The sequence below is a fragment of the Anas platyrhynchos genome, chromosome 6 (genome assembly GCF_047663525.1).
Source record: "Anas platyrhynchos isolate ZD024472 breed Pekin duck chromosome 6, IASCAAS_PekinDuck_T2T, whole genome shotgun sequence".
NCBI lineage: Eukaryota > Metazoa > Chordata > Aves > Anseriformes > Anatidae > Anas > Anas platyrhynchos.
Genome location: NC_092592.1, coordinates 20,192,677 through 20,208,201, shown reverse-complemented (window position 1 = coordinate 20,208,201; position 15,525 = coordinate 20,192,677). Strand labels below are relative to the sequence as shown.

The following is a 15,525-nucleotide window of genomic DNA, read 5'->3' as shown; positions in this document are numbered from 1 at the left end:
TATGTAAGCGCAGTTCTGAATTGCATTTGCCTGGACATCAGGCTGGTCAGAGCGTTCAGTCTGCACACACTACTGCAGCCATTTCTCACACAGAAGAAAATGTGAATGTATCAGCAGCCAGGCACAGAAGTGCCTCAAAGTAGTGGATTCCTTGAGAACACACCATGATGATGTTTGTAAGAGCTTACCACAATTTTGAATTTTGAAAGAAGAAAATCTGAGGTTTTGAAGAGCGAATTCAGATTCTGAACTCCCCCATATCAATGCAAATCTTTCCATTGGTTTCAGTGTGCCTCAAACCAAGCTCTATTAGGCAGGTACTAAAGCTTTAAAGTGTAAAAAGTTCTCTTGTGTACAGTGCTGTTTCAGAGAGGACTTCCTAGAAGTGTTAGGGGCAGGGAGGGTCAGCTGCTAAAGATGAAGTTCAGGGATCTGTTTTCTCTAAGTATGAAATTAATGACAGCCTTCTGATTTCGGTTCTCAAACAGCACTCGTATTTCATGAAGGCACTGCAGTACACCTCAGAATAACTCAGACATTTCTTTGGACTTCACTATTTTTTCACCTTTGTCTCTGGAGATGTTAAATACATCAGTTGTGTTCTGTGGTGCAGAGAAAATACTAGTTAACATAAAAGGCTTTTATTGATCATCCATAGTACAATTCTTCACATATCTGAAACAAAGTGTTGTTATGATGGTCTTTTGAAGTAAATAAAAATATTTGTTTTACAGTACCTCTGTTTAGCTTGTGGATCTGTTTGAACATCGTCTTGTACCAGTCCTTCGATCTGTCTGTATTCTATCAGAAACATAAACATGCAAATAAATAATCACAGACATGAATTCTACCAGCACTTCAAAGCGTTTTTCTTAAAAAAAAAAAAAAAAAAACAAACAAAAACCACAGATCTTGCAGCAGCAGTATGGTTAGAACCCTGATTCCTAGTTCATTTATTATGTTTACCTGAAAATCAAGGCTATAATAAAATATGAGTAATTTCACTCTGACATAGAATTTCGTATCTAATGAAGCTACAGGCTCTAGTTTAATAATACTTTGATAATACTTTGAAAGTTCTTTAGGGGTTATGTTCTAGCCTGTGTAGAACTTTACATTGTGCAGAAGATTGTCCGCTGTAATCCGATTTTATTATATTCATCTAAAAGTAGACACTATGCCTAGTTTAGCCATATATGCCGATTTCCTCTGTATCCAATGGACAGTCAGACACACATAGTGCTCAAGTCACTCCAGACACTAGTTGTAAGAATGAGTTGTTGTTTTCATTACGATTTCCCCAATCACTGAAGGAACTTACACATGCTGTTTAGAAGAGATAACTGCCTTTAAGATGGTTAAAATAATGCAAGATTAATCTCTCTCCCTCAGCTGCTAGCAGTGAATGAACAATATTCTCAAGTAGGATGAAAAGAGATGATCATATTTATTTTTTTAACCTGATACAGCTGAAACATGTTATTGATAACAAAGCTGGTAATAAGATATGCTGGAACTAGAATTACGTCTTCTATCTTTGCAGCCCCTGCAGCTTTAGGGAATTTCGTAAGTCTCACGACAGGCAGAATCTGGCCCCCATTTTTGCAGTGATCACTCGTCCAGCGTTGTCTTACCCTCAGTGGAATGCCAATATCATCAATGGAGGTATCAGGCATGTGCTGAGGGCTCCTGACAATTCTTCTCTTCTCCTCCATTGCCCTCTTTTCACTTGGCGCTATCTCCTGAACTGGCTTGTCCCGTGTGAGTCCCAAATCTACTTTATCAGAAACTAGTCTGTCTGGCACTGAATCTGGAAATGAAAACAGGAGATTATCATCTCATTCCAGCATTCTACCACCTCACTGTATTTCACATTTTTTAAGGCAAAAATCCTAGCAAATAGTTGATGAGACAGACTGCGTCACCATCTGCTGTGGCCAGCAGATGGACTGAAGGAATCTACCAAGAAAATATTTGGTATGAGCAAAAGCAGGTTAGCATCTCTGTGGTAGTCACCTTCACACACCTCGAGATAGGCTCAGCTATTATGTAGGACAAGAGATATTTGGTTTTGGAGACTGCTTTTTTGGTCTAATTAGCAACTCCGTAATCTCATTCTTCACACCTTTTTCTGCTGGTGATTTCAATCTAACAGAGCATCCAGAGCATCCCACGTGGTAGTGAGGCACTATTTTTTAACAGCTTGCACTCACCTGCCTGACAATCCTATTTGTTAGTCAGTATGTGATATTTCCAGGTCATCTTTGTGCCCTAATCAGAATTTGCAAACAACAAATTGTACTCTTGGTTAGCACAAGCACGATTCCTCTCTCTGAGGGCAAACAACTAATTGCTGCAGCCTGCTTTGCTTCCACCTGGAATCCCTTGATGCTGCCTGACTGACAGCCATAGGTAGTAGCAAGCACCAGCACCCCTGGGCAAGGAACCAAGGGAGCTTGCACTGCTCTGAAGATCTGCTATGCTCTGGAGCGCTGCAGCACTGCAATCCTTAGGCTCTGCTGAAAACTTTTTCTGTGTGCATGTCTGGGGAGGAAACATCTGTGATTTCACAGTCTGCCTCATCAAGGCTTTGCTGGGTCCTATCCTTTTTACATCACTGCATGCATTGAAGAGAGAGAAAGTGGGTTTATTTACATGCACATCACCATGCTGCCCAAAGCCATTAAAGGTGAAAGAAAATGAAAGAGGCAGTTAGCAGAGGAAAAGCTCATGCATAACAAAGCTTTGGTCTATTGGTACCCCGAGCAAACACAATTCTGTCCTGTGAAACTGTACTTGAAGGATTTGCATTTGAGTGATTGGCTTGAAATCACCAATCTTTGTCTTCTTCCTCTTAAAAAAAAATTAAATAACATTTATGAAAGGTCAAGATGGGACAAAGCATCAATTAAATCCTTGTTTAGCTTTTTCATCCTGTTTCCCTTCCCTGGGAATGCAGATGCACTTTTGGTCCTTCTATGTTCCTGGTGCAAAGGACTATTTTATATGAAGTTCTCGGTTTGTTCCCCTACAACTGGAAGAATTAACAGCTAAATTCCACACTGAACTATTTGCCACAGCTCTGATGATTTCATAAGTACTGGTGGAGGTATATACCAGGCTCTGAGGTATTTAAAAATCAAATAGCCAAATCTGGTGCCTGACCATACAGATAACCAGGCTGCACCACGTAGTACATCCCATGGCACCTGAGTCATCCTTTTCCAGAGCAGCATCATCAATATGGGGTCATGCAGCAACAGTTTTACTGCTGTGACCAAGAATATGTGAAAAGCAGGGGGACAAGGTGGCAGGCAGCACCTTTGTGGTTATTTGGACACACTGAGAGCAGGTGCAGGCCCAGCTGTGCAAAACAGGCTTCATTTGCAGATCAAGGATCAGTTGGGCCAGAACAAGCTGCACCATGAATTAGCTCTAGTTTAGAGACTTAGAGAGGAAAAAAAAAAAAAAAAAAAAAAAAAAAAAGAGTTCCTGATCATGAAGGGAAACCTCTGTCTGGGCTTGCAGACCAGCATTAAACTCACAGCTGAGCGGTGTCCACTTGGCACCACCAAGGGAAGGAGCAGGGAGACAGCTGGGGGCAGCCCATCACCTCAATAGGGGGCAGCATAGAAGAGGGACAGGCTGGTGCAGCAGCCAGAGGAGCCTGGTGGAAGAAGTTAGACTAGGTCTGCACCTGCCTTAGGGGCAGGCTCTGCACACCCTGCTAGACCGGGTCCCCCACAGCAGAGCCAGAGCACAGAGTAGTGGCTTCCTTGTATTTTTATATGTAATGTTTTAAAGGGTTTTATGGTTTAAGGAGGAATAAACTAATAATTTAGGACCTAAGTACATTAGCATGTCCAGAGAGTAACATTTGAAGAGACTGAAATCAGACATTTCAGTGATCTAGATGAAACCAGGACAAACATTTATTTATTGTTACAGTTCCCAGGACGTGTGCTTGCTCAAGGTACTCCACAAGCTAACAGAGCTGAAGGAGCAGCTTTGCTCCAGCAGAGGCAGCAGTTGGGAGGTAGTAGACCTTTCACATCATACCTGCCAGGCTACTAAGCCTTTTTTGCTGTTCTGTGGTAAAGGAAGAAACAAAACAAAAAGAAATACAGAACAAATGGGTGAGACAAACAGCAAGTGCTCTGGTGCTGCACTTCTGACAGGCAAGAAATATGCTGTAGACAGAACAGCAGCAGCTGCTGGAGAGAATCTGTTTTCAAATACCCTGCCAAAGTGACAATCCACAGCCTCTTCTCCACACAGCAGCCTCGTGGATAACACAAATCTTATGATGCAGTGACCAATACATTTGCAAAGAGGTGTTTTTTGTTTTTTATTTTTTAATAGAGAGAATGGAAAAAGTTGGACAGGAGACAATTTTAAAAATAATAGACTCTCAGTCAAACAACTTGATAAATAACTGTTACCATTAAGTACATTTTAAAACAATAATGCTGTAGCATGTTGTAGGGATATAGGAAAGGACCAAGCCACTGTTGGTGTGCTGAGTCTCATCACACACTACTGTGCCACAGACTGAGTGATTTGCCCCCAGCCACAGTTTCAGAATGATCACTGTTTTAGGGCCTTCCATCTCTGAGTTCCCAGACTAGACATTTGTGGTAGCTTCCACAGTTTCACCACCGTGAAGCTGACACTAGGAACTGCTTTCTAATAGATGCCCAAATGACTTGTCCAAGTCATGGCTAGGAATAAAGAAAGGATTCTTAGATCTACGTTCTCTGCTCTACCCGCTCCCCAGCGATCAATCCAGTCAACCAACACAAAAGACATTTGAAAAGAAGCTATTTTACTGACATACAAAATGCAAACACTCTTGAATGCTCATAGAGTTAATGCAAAGATACCAAAACTTGAATATATTAATCACACCTGTTAAATATTCATAATAAATCATGCCATGCAATGTCTACCCCTGTGTAGTAGGTAAAACACATCCTCCAGTTGTATGTTGTTTACTAGCAGAACCTACCTTCAATGGACATTTATACTAAATGGAGCAACTTAGCAAGGGAGGACGGTATGTCTCTTCACTAAGGGCAGGTCCCTTGCCAGTATGTATGAACTTTGTTCTTTAATCCCAGTGTTTTTGCTCTGTTAACCACCAAGGGCAAGCTGCTTGCGTGCATTATGCTCATGTGATAGTTGTCAACATTTGACTGTGTGCAATTAGGACAAGAAAGGGTTTGCAATCTGAAGCCAATAAATAGATGGGAATCACCTACTGCAGGATTTGCTCTTCCATGCAGGCCATCAGGAGTCAGTCTTGTGTATTATGAGAGAGGAGAAAGGATGCAAGGATGATCTCAGCTTCAGTCACTGCTATTGCTGAAGAGAACTGTGTTCAGTCACTAAGGTCTTCTGGCAAAAAAATGGTGTTTTAAAGATCCATGCTAGAGAGTTCTTCCCTGTCTCTTCTTCCATGGGGGAGAGAATATCATGGATGAATAGAATTTTCATGAAAAAAAATGTATTTATCTGAAGTGTGGGTTTTCTTTTCACTTCTGTCTCTGACTAGAGAAGAGAGCTGTTGACAGATAGAAGCTGAGGAGGGGGAGGTATCTGCTATTTCACTCTCCCACCTGACCAAAATCAGCTTGTAGCCCCAGGTCCACACCTGCTAATGAGGATTTTATCCTTGATCTTGTGTTCCAGGATCGTAGGCAAAGGCCAAAGACTTGTAAGCCTCTCAGAGAAAGGGCTGAGTAGAGGAATATAACTGCTGGCAATAGTAAAGGAATGATTAAACATGCCTTGAGAGTTCCCAGAGGAGCAGTGGAAGAGACTAACATTTGAAACCAATAACAAAAGGGGGAAGAGGAAACAAATATTTGAGTAGATTTATTAAAAAATTATGTCAAAAAAAAATGATCAAGGCACCAACAACTGTGAAGGGAAGAAATTCTTACTTTGGTGCTAGGAATGAACTAGAGGATGTGAAATGACTTGTTTATAAGCATTAATGGTATTGTTCGCATTGCTGTCAGTAATGCCAGTTGGTATCACTGAAATCCGGTAGAAACAAACAGATCTCTCATCATGACATACCAAGATCAAGCAGACAAAAAAAAGAGAGGATATGCAGTATCTTCTGTGCTTCAAAAATCATTACCTGTTTCTAAGACTTTTATAGCACCAAAGCAAAGTATCTTACATGCTTATATATTAATGAACTAGCAAATAAAGTATAAGATAGGACAGTAGGTGATATTTGCTACAACTGTCCCTCCAAAGAATAAGATAACAAGCTCCTGAAAAATTAATCAATAATCTACTGAAGAGAAAAAAAACACACACACATTATTCATCAGGAAGACTAACTGAACTACTGGAGACTTCAGACTACCAGCATTCAGACTACCTTGAAATTTCTAACTCTAAGGGTATTCATAGCACATAAGAGGAATTTATATTAAACCTGTTCTTGACATAAAGAAATTGATTTGAGAACAAAATATAATTAACTATCAGGGGAAGGGGAACCATAATCCAATAAAAATGTTATGTGCCATTAGACCAAAACAGCTTTGAATGGATAAGATCCATAAAGATGAAACCAAATATGAATCATGTCAGCCAGGGGAAAAACACAGAAGATCACTAAAATCTAAGAACCACTTAAAAAACACATCAGTTACACTACAAAAAAAAAAAAGTCTTAATGTTATGCTGGAATAAAGTCTAGATAGGAGAGGAAGCATAAGTAACTGAGAAACTCTTAATGCATTGATAGAAAAGTAAGAAAACATACCTATGAGTAAATAATACATGCTAGAAAGTACAAGATGACAATGGAAGTGAAAAGTCACAGAATGTTCAAGAAGACTCATCAAGAGAATTCAAGGTTCATGAAGAATAAACAGAAACCTAGTGATAGTCTTGGTATTTTACCAAATAGGCATACTGGAACTGCTTGTAAGAGGGCTGCCTGTAAGAGGGATGATGCATACAATCATTATTTACATTCTGTATTTTGAAGAGGGGATGAAGAAAAAAAGTCTGACGTCCTACTGCCTGGTGGAGAAATGCTTTCCACTTCAACAGTACCTAAGGTCCATGCTGAATGACAACAACTGAGGTCATCTGCTTGAAAATCAGCATGCTCATGTAAACTGTACTGAAGACTTTCAGAACAGTTTTCTAAATAAAGCATTTTCAGGAAGGGCAGCTTGCTGGACTGTTGACATTCATTCTCAGTATGATTTGGAATACAAAGGAAAGTCCACAGGACAGGAAGGAGGTAGATGTGATAATATTTGAGAAGCATAAATGTGACTGCCAGATGTCTGTCACGTTGACAGTAATCCCAGGAAAAGAATATATCGTAATGACTAATACAAGATTTTATTATTGAAAACGGCATGGCACATACAGCATCAGTTGATACAGATTGATGATTAAGGTGCCTTGTCAAACCAGCTCAATATGATTCTTGCAAATTACAGGTTTGATTAATAAAGACTGGAAAACATGCATCAGAATACAGATACCATAGCTCAGTCATGTTGCTTATCTAGTTGTGATCTATACACTGTCAAAAAACGTCGTAAGAGAAGCTCTTCAATATATCAGGCTACAGTATCATGAGGGCTGATGGTCAGAGGCAAGACATTCAAGACAGAACAAATTTTTGTTTGTGAAGGTAATTGATCAAGAGAACAACTTGACATCACTTGTCTCAACGCCAGTGTGTATATGGACCATTGTATTATACGAGTTTGTCCCTTGTGCTCTTAAGATCTACAGAGAGAATATTCTTGTTTGGCACATGCTTCAAAATAGTCCAGATTTAATACCAAAAACCTACTAAAAATATCCCTGCTTAAGGAAGGCAACAAAAAGATTTGAGATAAAATGGCTGCCTCAGATAATGTTCTCTCCTCTCGATACAGATAAAACATTTGGGAATCTAGGCACCCTCATTCAGGAGGGCATAAACAAAGCTGCTTCAGATGCTAGCAGAAAAGAAAAGATATAATCTACTTACATGAGTGATACAATCAGCTGGGCTACAGTGAGGACACTATCTTTGCAGCCAAAGACAGAAGACTGTTTTACAAAGGCATTGAAGAAAAAAATAAAATACCTTGAGAAACACAAATGAATGGACCAATGAATGCTTTTAATTAGACTGATTAAAAGGAGATGAGCGCAGGCCTTTCCTTTATTTTCTGATATATTTTTTTTTCTTTGGAAAATGCAACTTGCCATAGCTTATACACATGTCCAGTTACAGACCTTTCCTTCAATGTCAGAGTGGCTTCTGATCTACAGGTTCTAAGTAGAAAAAGTAGGCATTGCCCCTCACCTCTGTATTGTATGCTCTGGTCACTACAATTCATGAAGGCAGCTTTATTATCTCGTAGTAGCATGGACTTCACTGTCCATGGCACACACGTTCTCCAGTTTCTTGCAGTTCAACAGATTACTCAGTTTGAGTCCAAATACCTATCTGGAAGTCTCCTTACCTCGATTGTGCTGCAAGAGGACAATAGTGGGATTGACGATTGTGGTAGAGGGATAGGCAGATGATGACTTGTTGATTGACGTGAAGGAGGTTGAGTAGTCAGTGCCAGTGCTAGGCTGGGACACTTCATTTAGCACAGGACCTGGGTCCTGAAAAGTAGAGCAACATACCATCAGCATGCAGGAAAATTACAACACTGGGAAAATCTGAAGAAAAAAGCCATTTTAGACTGAACGATAAGCATAATCACAGCAAGTTTTAGTAAAAAGAGGCATAAGCACGAGCATTACCTTGCTTCACATATGTACCCTGCTCTTTGTTAACGTGATTAGTTTGCTAAGGCATTACTATGGTTCTTTGGTGTTGGGTTTCACAACTCCAACCCCAAAAGAAAGCACTAAATTAATTCCGCTTCCTGAAGCAAACACAGGGTGCCAAAAAAAAAAAAAAAAAAATCTGGTTGTGGGGAAAGATGCAGACACCCTTCCCCTGATACATACACACACAAACATTTTTTTTTTGGGGGGGGGGAAGTTGTTTTAAAAGAATTCCTTTCATTGCAAGAAGTCAAGCATGCAAAACTCATGCAGTTCTGGAGTGAAACATTATTACTGCAGCTGGTATGGTAAAGAAGGTCCAGGAAATTAGGTTAGCACCATCGTTCAGGAGACCGCGACACATCTACATGGTTAAAATCACGAAAAACAAAACAAAACAGATAGAGCATAAATGGCAGGATTCTTGCAAGGAAGATACTCAACATGGCTTTGCTGCTGGAACATGTTTAGCAAGCTGCTCTTGCTTTCCTAATGCATCCAGCTCCATTGTTTATTTATTTCAAACCCACCTTTAGTATCACCACAGCTCTGGTTGTTCTGTAGAAATACAAGTTGTGGCCACAGGGAGACTTTAAAAACTAGTTCATCTTTGAAAACTCTCAGTCCAAGAATATCAAGCTTTTGTTGACAGTAAGGGGAAAAGATAAAGAAGGGGTGATGGCATAAGAATGCATGCACCAGTTTAGGCTGAGATTTTTCAAAGCTTCTTGAGGAATCTGGACACATGATTACAATTAAAGTTAAGGGGGAATAAGCATCTAATCAGAGTGAATGTGGAATAATGGTGTACCAAATTTCTGCACTTCTACTATTCCATCATCAGATTGGAATGCTGCAGGCTACTGGTGTGTGAAATGGAGCTGAGCATTCAGGGGGATTTTAATCACTGTTGAAAAAAAATAAAAATCAATAGACAGACTATTACTCCAGAAGAATCCTTTCTCCTGGTGTTTACGGCTATGTGCAAGTCAGTGCCCTTCACACCCACCAGTGTCAGTGGAAAGGACTTACAGGTTCAGATAAGGGGCTGAGCCTGGGCCAGAGATCAGAGACAAATCATACCAAGAATTTGCTGTAATCTGAAGAAGCATCTACAGTCAGTCCAGCCTAGAGGAGAAGGGTAGGCTGGATAGAGCTATGTTGCTCCAAGAAGCATCTTGATCAGCCAATAGACATTTCGTAAGGACAGAACAGAAGGTTTCTAACCAACAGTCTTCAGAAATAAGGGTCTAAGAGACATTTTGCCCTATTTCACTGGTTGGGACAATATTCTCAGCAATGCAATCTGGGAGAGGGAGGAGAGATATGCTTGAGCTTCACCTTGATAACTAACATAGAAAGAATCCTAAAAAGAGAAGGGGACTCCTAAGCTTAGGAGTCCCAGTTAAGTCACCAATCTAGGTGAACAAAGACCACTTAAATCACTGTGGAAAACAGCTCTCTGGCCACATGCCTGAAGTGAGAATGCATGAAAATAATGTTTCAAAACTCATCATATGAAAGCCAGGTAGAAAAAAATTTCTACTACTCCCCTATGATTTGGATGCCTGCCGAATTTTTCTGATGCCTGCAGACAGGCTCCATAAAAATACTTCTACTATTCTCAACAATAAAAGCCCACTGATTCCAGCAGGAGCAGAAAGGCCAATGCTAAAAACTTTAAAAAAAAATCATCCTTGGTTGTTTTTTTCCCTTTGTGCCCTGTCCCCATATGCCTGTTCAGGGCACATGTTTGAATATAGATTCAAAGGCCAAAGAAAGTAAAGGAAGTACCATCCTAAGAGAAGGGAACATTTGCTGAGCTGCTTACTTGCCCTCAAGCTGCCATATAAGAGATCTGGCTGTTTTAAGACTTTCTCTACAAGGAGGGAGGAGGGTCAGGTTTTTTTTTTTTTCCCTCCTGTTCTGCAACTTTAACTTACAGCCATTTTCCTCCTTATTCCTAAAGACTTTTTAAAAGAAGGTGATGAGCTTGTAAAAAAAATAACCCAGGAAGAAAGCAGTAAAGTTCAAGCTGAAATTACTGCAGTACATTTTGAAAACTGTGAAGACTTCCGTGAAAGACGGAATTCCAAACTGAACAGATACTCTCCCCTGATCTATCCCATGGCACCTACGTACTTGGTAGAGTCTTAGCTCAGTAACTGATATTATTGCTTCTAGGTCATTGAATACCGGCAATCTTACACTGCCTTCAGCAGGAATTTGTGTAGACACCATACAGTCTTGTGGCTCCAAGTGGAACAGAAAGCCAGCCCTAACCTTTAACTGGTCTGCTGTCACTACTTCAAATGTTATTGAAACACAATTAATGATGCTATTAAAAGAGCCTGAAGAGATCAGTTAGTCGCAGCTATTCTGTTTACACAGTTAATTATTCTCAGATAATTTTGGTGAACACTCTTAAGATATGTATCACCTAGCAGAATGGACACAAAGGTAGACAGTCAAATGTCATGTAGGAGAAGTCAATAAGAAGTTCAAAGCTGCACAAGGCAGGCAACATGCATGCACTAGCACAGGACGTAAACAAGGTTTCAGTTGTCATGCTGCTAGCAGGGAGTGAGTCATCACTCCTCTCAAGTTTAGTATGCCAAGGAGAAAGTCATTTTTATCTGGGTATATAAATTTAGGAAAAGGGTGAGGAGGGTACTTGGCAAGCTTACTGTACGTGAGATGACTCCAGTGATTTCAGGCTTCAAGCCCCTGTGCAAAGCCCCCGTTACCGGAGGGACAAGTGAAGGTGGTGATGAGAAGAATGGCAGTTTCGGGTAAGCAGAGGGCAATGTGTCAGATGGAGAGGGTGCTTTGTTATGGTGGAGACCCCTCTGGAGATGTGGGGGAATGAAATCATCTAAAGTCGGAAAAGTCAAGGGTGTGCCAGGAGAAACAGTCTCAGGGAATACGGAGCCTTGCCCGAAAGGAACCAGAGGCGGTGGTGGAGTGCTGGAGCTGCCTTCTTGCTGTCTGTCTGGATTAACCTGGAGGAGGGGGACTACTATAACTCCAGGCTGAGTTGTGGTGGTGGCAGTGGCATCCTGTAGGAAACAAGGTGTTGTTATGCAATGGGGAAGACCGGTACTTTAGTCTAACGCAGCCATATAGTGTCATGCAAAGATGCACCCAAAACGATATAAAGCCCCAGCAGATTTTCTTTCCCTAGGGAAACATACTTCTTCAGTCTTTTGGCCTTGGCCTCCATGAACACACACACACAACTTCTTGCAAAAAATAATAATAATAAATAATAAAAATATATCTTCCTTCCCCTCACCACCCCTCTCTCCTGTCATTTGCAGTGAGGCTAAATCAAACCACAAAACAGTGCTGCACTCACCCATCACTTGAGAAGCACTAACCATCCCATTACAGAGTTTCATCCTTTTACACCTTCCTAAAATAGCAAGATCCTAACCAGTCCAACCCAACCCCCTGCAAACAACACACACACACAAACACACAGATCAATGTTGGGGGGCACAGAGTGTTAAATATTATCAGGTGGAAGACCAAAAGACTCAGGTGGCATATCAGATGCTCAGAAATTAGGAAGGAGGGGGATAAAGCATTAAGGGAACATTACAATGAATTAAAGAACCGTTCACGTGGCTGAAAGAAAACAAGGTTACAGAGAAAACATGTACCATGCTGCGTCCCATTGCCTTGTACGGCGGCTGCCGCTGCTGAGTAAGGTAAGGCTCTTTTCTCATTCTGTCCTCTGCGGCAGCTGTGCTCTGGGGCTCTAGCACTTTCTCCCTCAAAGCTTGCGGAGGTGATGACTGAGTCCAGGAAGGCTGGCCCGCACCATAACTAACTGCGTCTTTATTGAGGACAATGTAAAAGTACGGCCTGGGAGGAATAGGAGGAGGAGAAGGAGCAGGAAGAGCTTTTCCCGGTACAGAGGAAACAATATCGGTGGCTGGTGCCTGAGTGAGCTCAGCACCCAAACTGGTGCTGGCTGCTGGGTCATGTGTGGTGCCAGTGGAATTTTCAGATGCGGCCGAGCAAGTGTTGTTAGATAAACAAGCTACATATAGTCTGGTGACCTTTTTATCCGCCTTCGTCTCATGACTGGAATTCATTCCAGCCTTACTACTGGGATCTGCCCTGTCAGAGCTGCGTTGTATGGATGATGCATTTGACAAGGAGCAACTTTCCGAGAGTGGCTGCCCAGCATGCACCTCATCTCTGGAACCTGAAGAAAAATGCCCTGCTGGCAAGCCTTGCTTCCCACTGGGGACTGCCCCATAGGGGGTGGGTGATGAGAAGTAAGTCCGTGCACTGGCATTTGGTGATGCACGCTGCGCATAAGGCTTGGGCGCATTCAGGTACACGCAGTCCATGATGGGCACCGGCAGCAGGTTGGTCACTTTAGTGTCAGTGCGAGGACGCCATGCAAAGCTTTCCTCTTTGGGAAGAGGGGGACGGGGAGGAGGAAGGGCCTGCCCAGGCAGAGTCAAGAAGCAACAGAGGGATAGAAGAAGCAGCACAAAATGAAAAGAAAAAAGGAGGGAAAAAATAAATTTGAAGAATGAATTCGGTCATTAGACTTGGGTTAAGCAGGTTTTAATACAGCAAGAACAAAAAGCAAATACAGTGTCTGGAAGGCCAGCGCAGAACTCATCCACATACATCAACTCACACAGCCTCTCTCAGCACTGCTCACTGCAGCACACAAGCATTACTCAGATCTCAAGGCCCTGCCTACACACTGCTGAATTAAGATCTAACATCCTGGCGAACTAAACCCTGGCTCATGTCTCTGTAACCACATGCTTTCCAGCACTGGGTACATCTGAATCACAAAGCTGAATTCAGAGCTCTAGCCCATCTCTGCTTCACATTAAGTGCATCGCCAGAAGATGAATGTTACGCAGTTTTGCCAGGGCTATTGAAAGCAAACATCTTGTGAACACAATGGATTGTCACAGATGACTAAGTAAAAAGTCAGCATTTATCCCACTGAAAAACTGGCTCTTAAGTTTTCTTCAGGACTTTTCCGTCTTAAAAATGCTCTTGACAAAACCAGAACAATTAAAGTTTCTTGAGAAACTGAGATCATAATTTGTCTCCAGAACCAAAATAGGGGTGAGAAAGCGGAGTAAGGGTTAGGGGAGCAGCTTTACTGTTTTTTGGTACTTTGCAACATGTTGGTACTCCATAACTGCCTGCTGATTGAAACTCTAATTCCAACCACAGTGAATTTTTGCTGAAATCCAGATTGTTCTGAAGTAAAGTAACAATGCAATAGAAAGTTGTTTTTTTGTTTTTTTTTTTTTTTTCTTTGTTGTTGCCAGTAGCCAAAACTAATGAACTACTGAAAAGAATAGAACTAAAACACCAGCCTAGTGAACAGTAGCTCCCTGCATTCCTGCAAGTTAACCCTCTGGAGACTATAAAAGGAGGTTTTACACATACACACCATTGTTGTATCTTTATGGGCTAACACTGGCTAAATCACTGCTAAAATAGTTTAAAATGCACACACACACACAAAAAAAAAGCAGAGAATTAAGATGCCTTAACAGTTGACAACATCCAAATCTGAAAGAATATCACCTTTAAAATTCATCCACACAGCAGGATGAATTGGGACCAGCATATATTCTTGTTACATGGATATAGGTTTAGAATAGTTTCATAAAACTGCAGCTACTGTCTCATGATCTACTGAACTCATGCTACTCCTCTTTCATCCTCATCCCTGATGTGCAAGAACTGCAGAAGTGAGTTGGTAGGTGCTCCTTTTGAAGGGCTTCTGGCTTTGGAAGAGGTTCATCTTTTTTGGTTCCTTAAGGAAAGTAGCTTCAGTTTGGAAGAATTCAAATTGCCACAGTATTTCCCTAAATGATTGGGCTAAGCCTCCTGTTATCACTGTATGGTATCAGGAAATACTAATTTACTACCTGCAATTTCCTTTTTCCATTTTGTTCCATTTCATCTCTGTTCAGACAATAGTCCTTGTGACTTCTGTAAGAACTACCAACTGCATCAGTGCTCTGTCTGTTCATCAACAAGATCAGTAAGTGACTACAGCTGTAAATATCAGACAGTAAATGGACCTCTTCATTAGGGTGCTGCTCCCTTCCCCATCATCTTCTGAGCTGCACCATATTCCACTTTCACTTACAATTTCAAGAACGGTGTCTGTTCTGTAGCATTGCTACAGGTCCCTGATGATGGGAAAAGTCACCCTGCTAGGAGACAAAGGGACTTCCAAGGGACTCCATTTCATACAAGAAAGCAGCTTCTAACAAAGGGCTTCCTTATCAGACTGCTTCTCTACAGACCAACCACCCAGAAGAAAAAGGATGAAGTTACACCTCTTTTAATAGATTCATTTCAGCAATTTATCTTAGGGTTCAAATAACCTTTCCCTTGATAGCCTTAGAAGGCTTGTATCAGTTACAGCATTAAAACTGAAGGGTATTTCCCCAGTAACTTGTTTTAATATCCTGTCTAACTTTGCTTTCAGTCTGCAGCAGGAAATAAACCAACACAAAAGACAGACTAATAGATGGCTACTTCACCTTTTTCTTGCAAAGAAATAGCATTGTTACCCTTCTTCATCCACCAAGGAAACACTGTGGTCTGTCTGAACACAAAAGCTCCACAGCATTCTGCTGACATCAGCATTGTCCCCGTTTGACAGGTAGGAAAAACTGAGGCATGGCAACTTACCCA

The 15,525-nt window shown here is 41.3% G+C and overlaps 1 protein-coding gene across 50 annotated transcripts in view; it reads right to left on the bottom strand.

Annotated features, from left to right (window-relative positions):
• The window catches only part of SORBS1 (sorbin and SH3 domain containing 1), a 235,428-nt gene that overhangs the window by 41,607 nt on the left and 178,296 nt on the right, over positions 1-15,525 (bottom strand). For 31 of the 50 annotated variants that reach the window (XM_072040126.1, XM_072040127.1, XM_072040131.1 and 28 more), the window contains 6 exons: positions 12,486-13,283; positions 11,508-11,879; positions 8,505-8,652; positions 4,060-4,089; positions 1,635-1,810; positions 738-801 (listed from right to left, as the gene is read on the bottom strand). In XM_072040126.1, coding sequence (XP_071896227.1) covers positions 738-801; positions 1,635-1,810; positions 4,060-4,089; positions 8,505-8,652; positions 11,508-11,879; positions 12,486-13,283 — 1,588 coding nt within the window. The remainder of the gene's footprint in view (positions 1-737; positions 802-1,634; positions 1,811-4,059; positions 4,090-8,504; positions 8,653-11,507; positions 11,880-12,485; positions 13,284-15,525) is intronic. The other 19 variants (XM_072040166.1, XM_072040157.1, XM_072040155.1 and 16 more) reach the window with 4 other exon arrangements.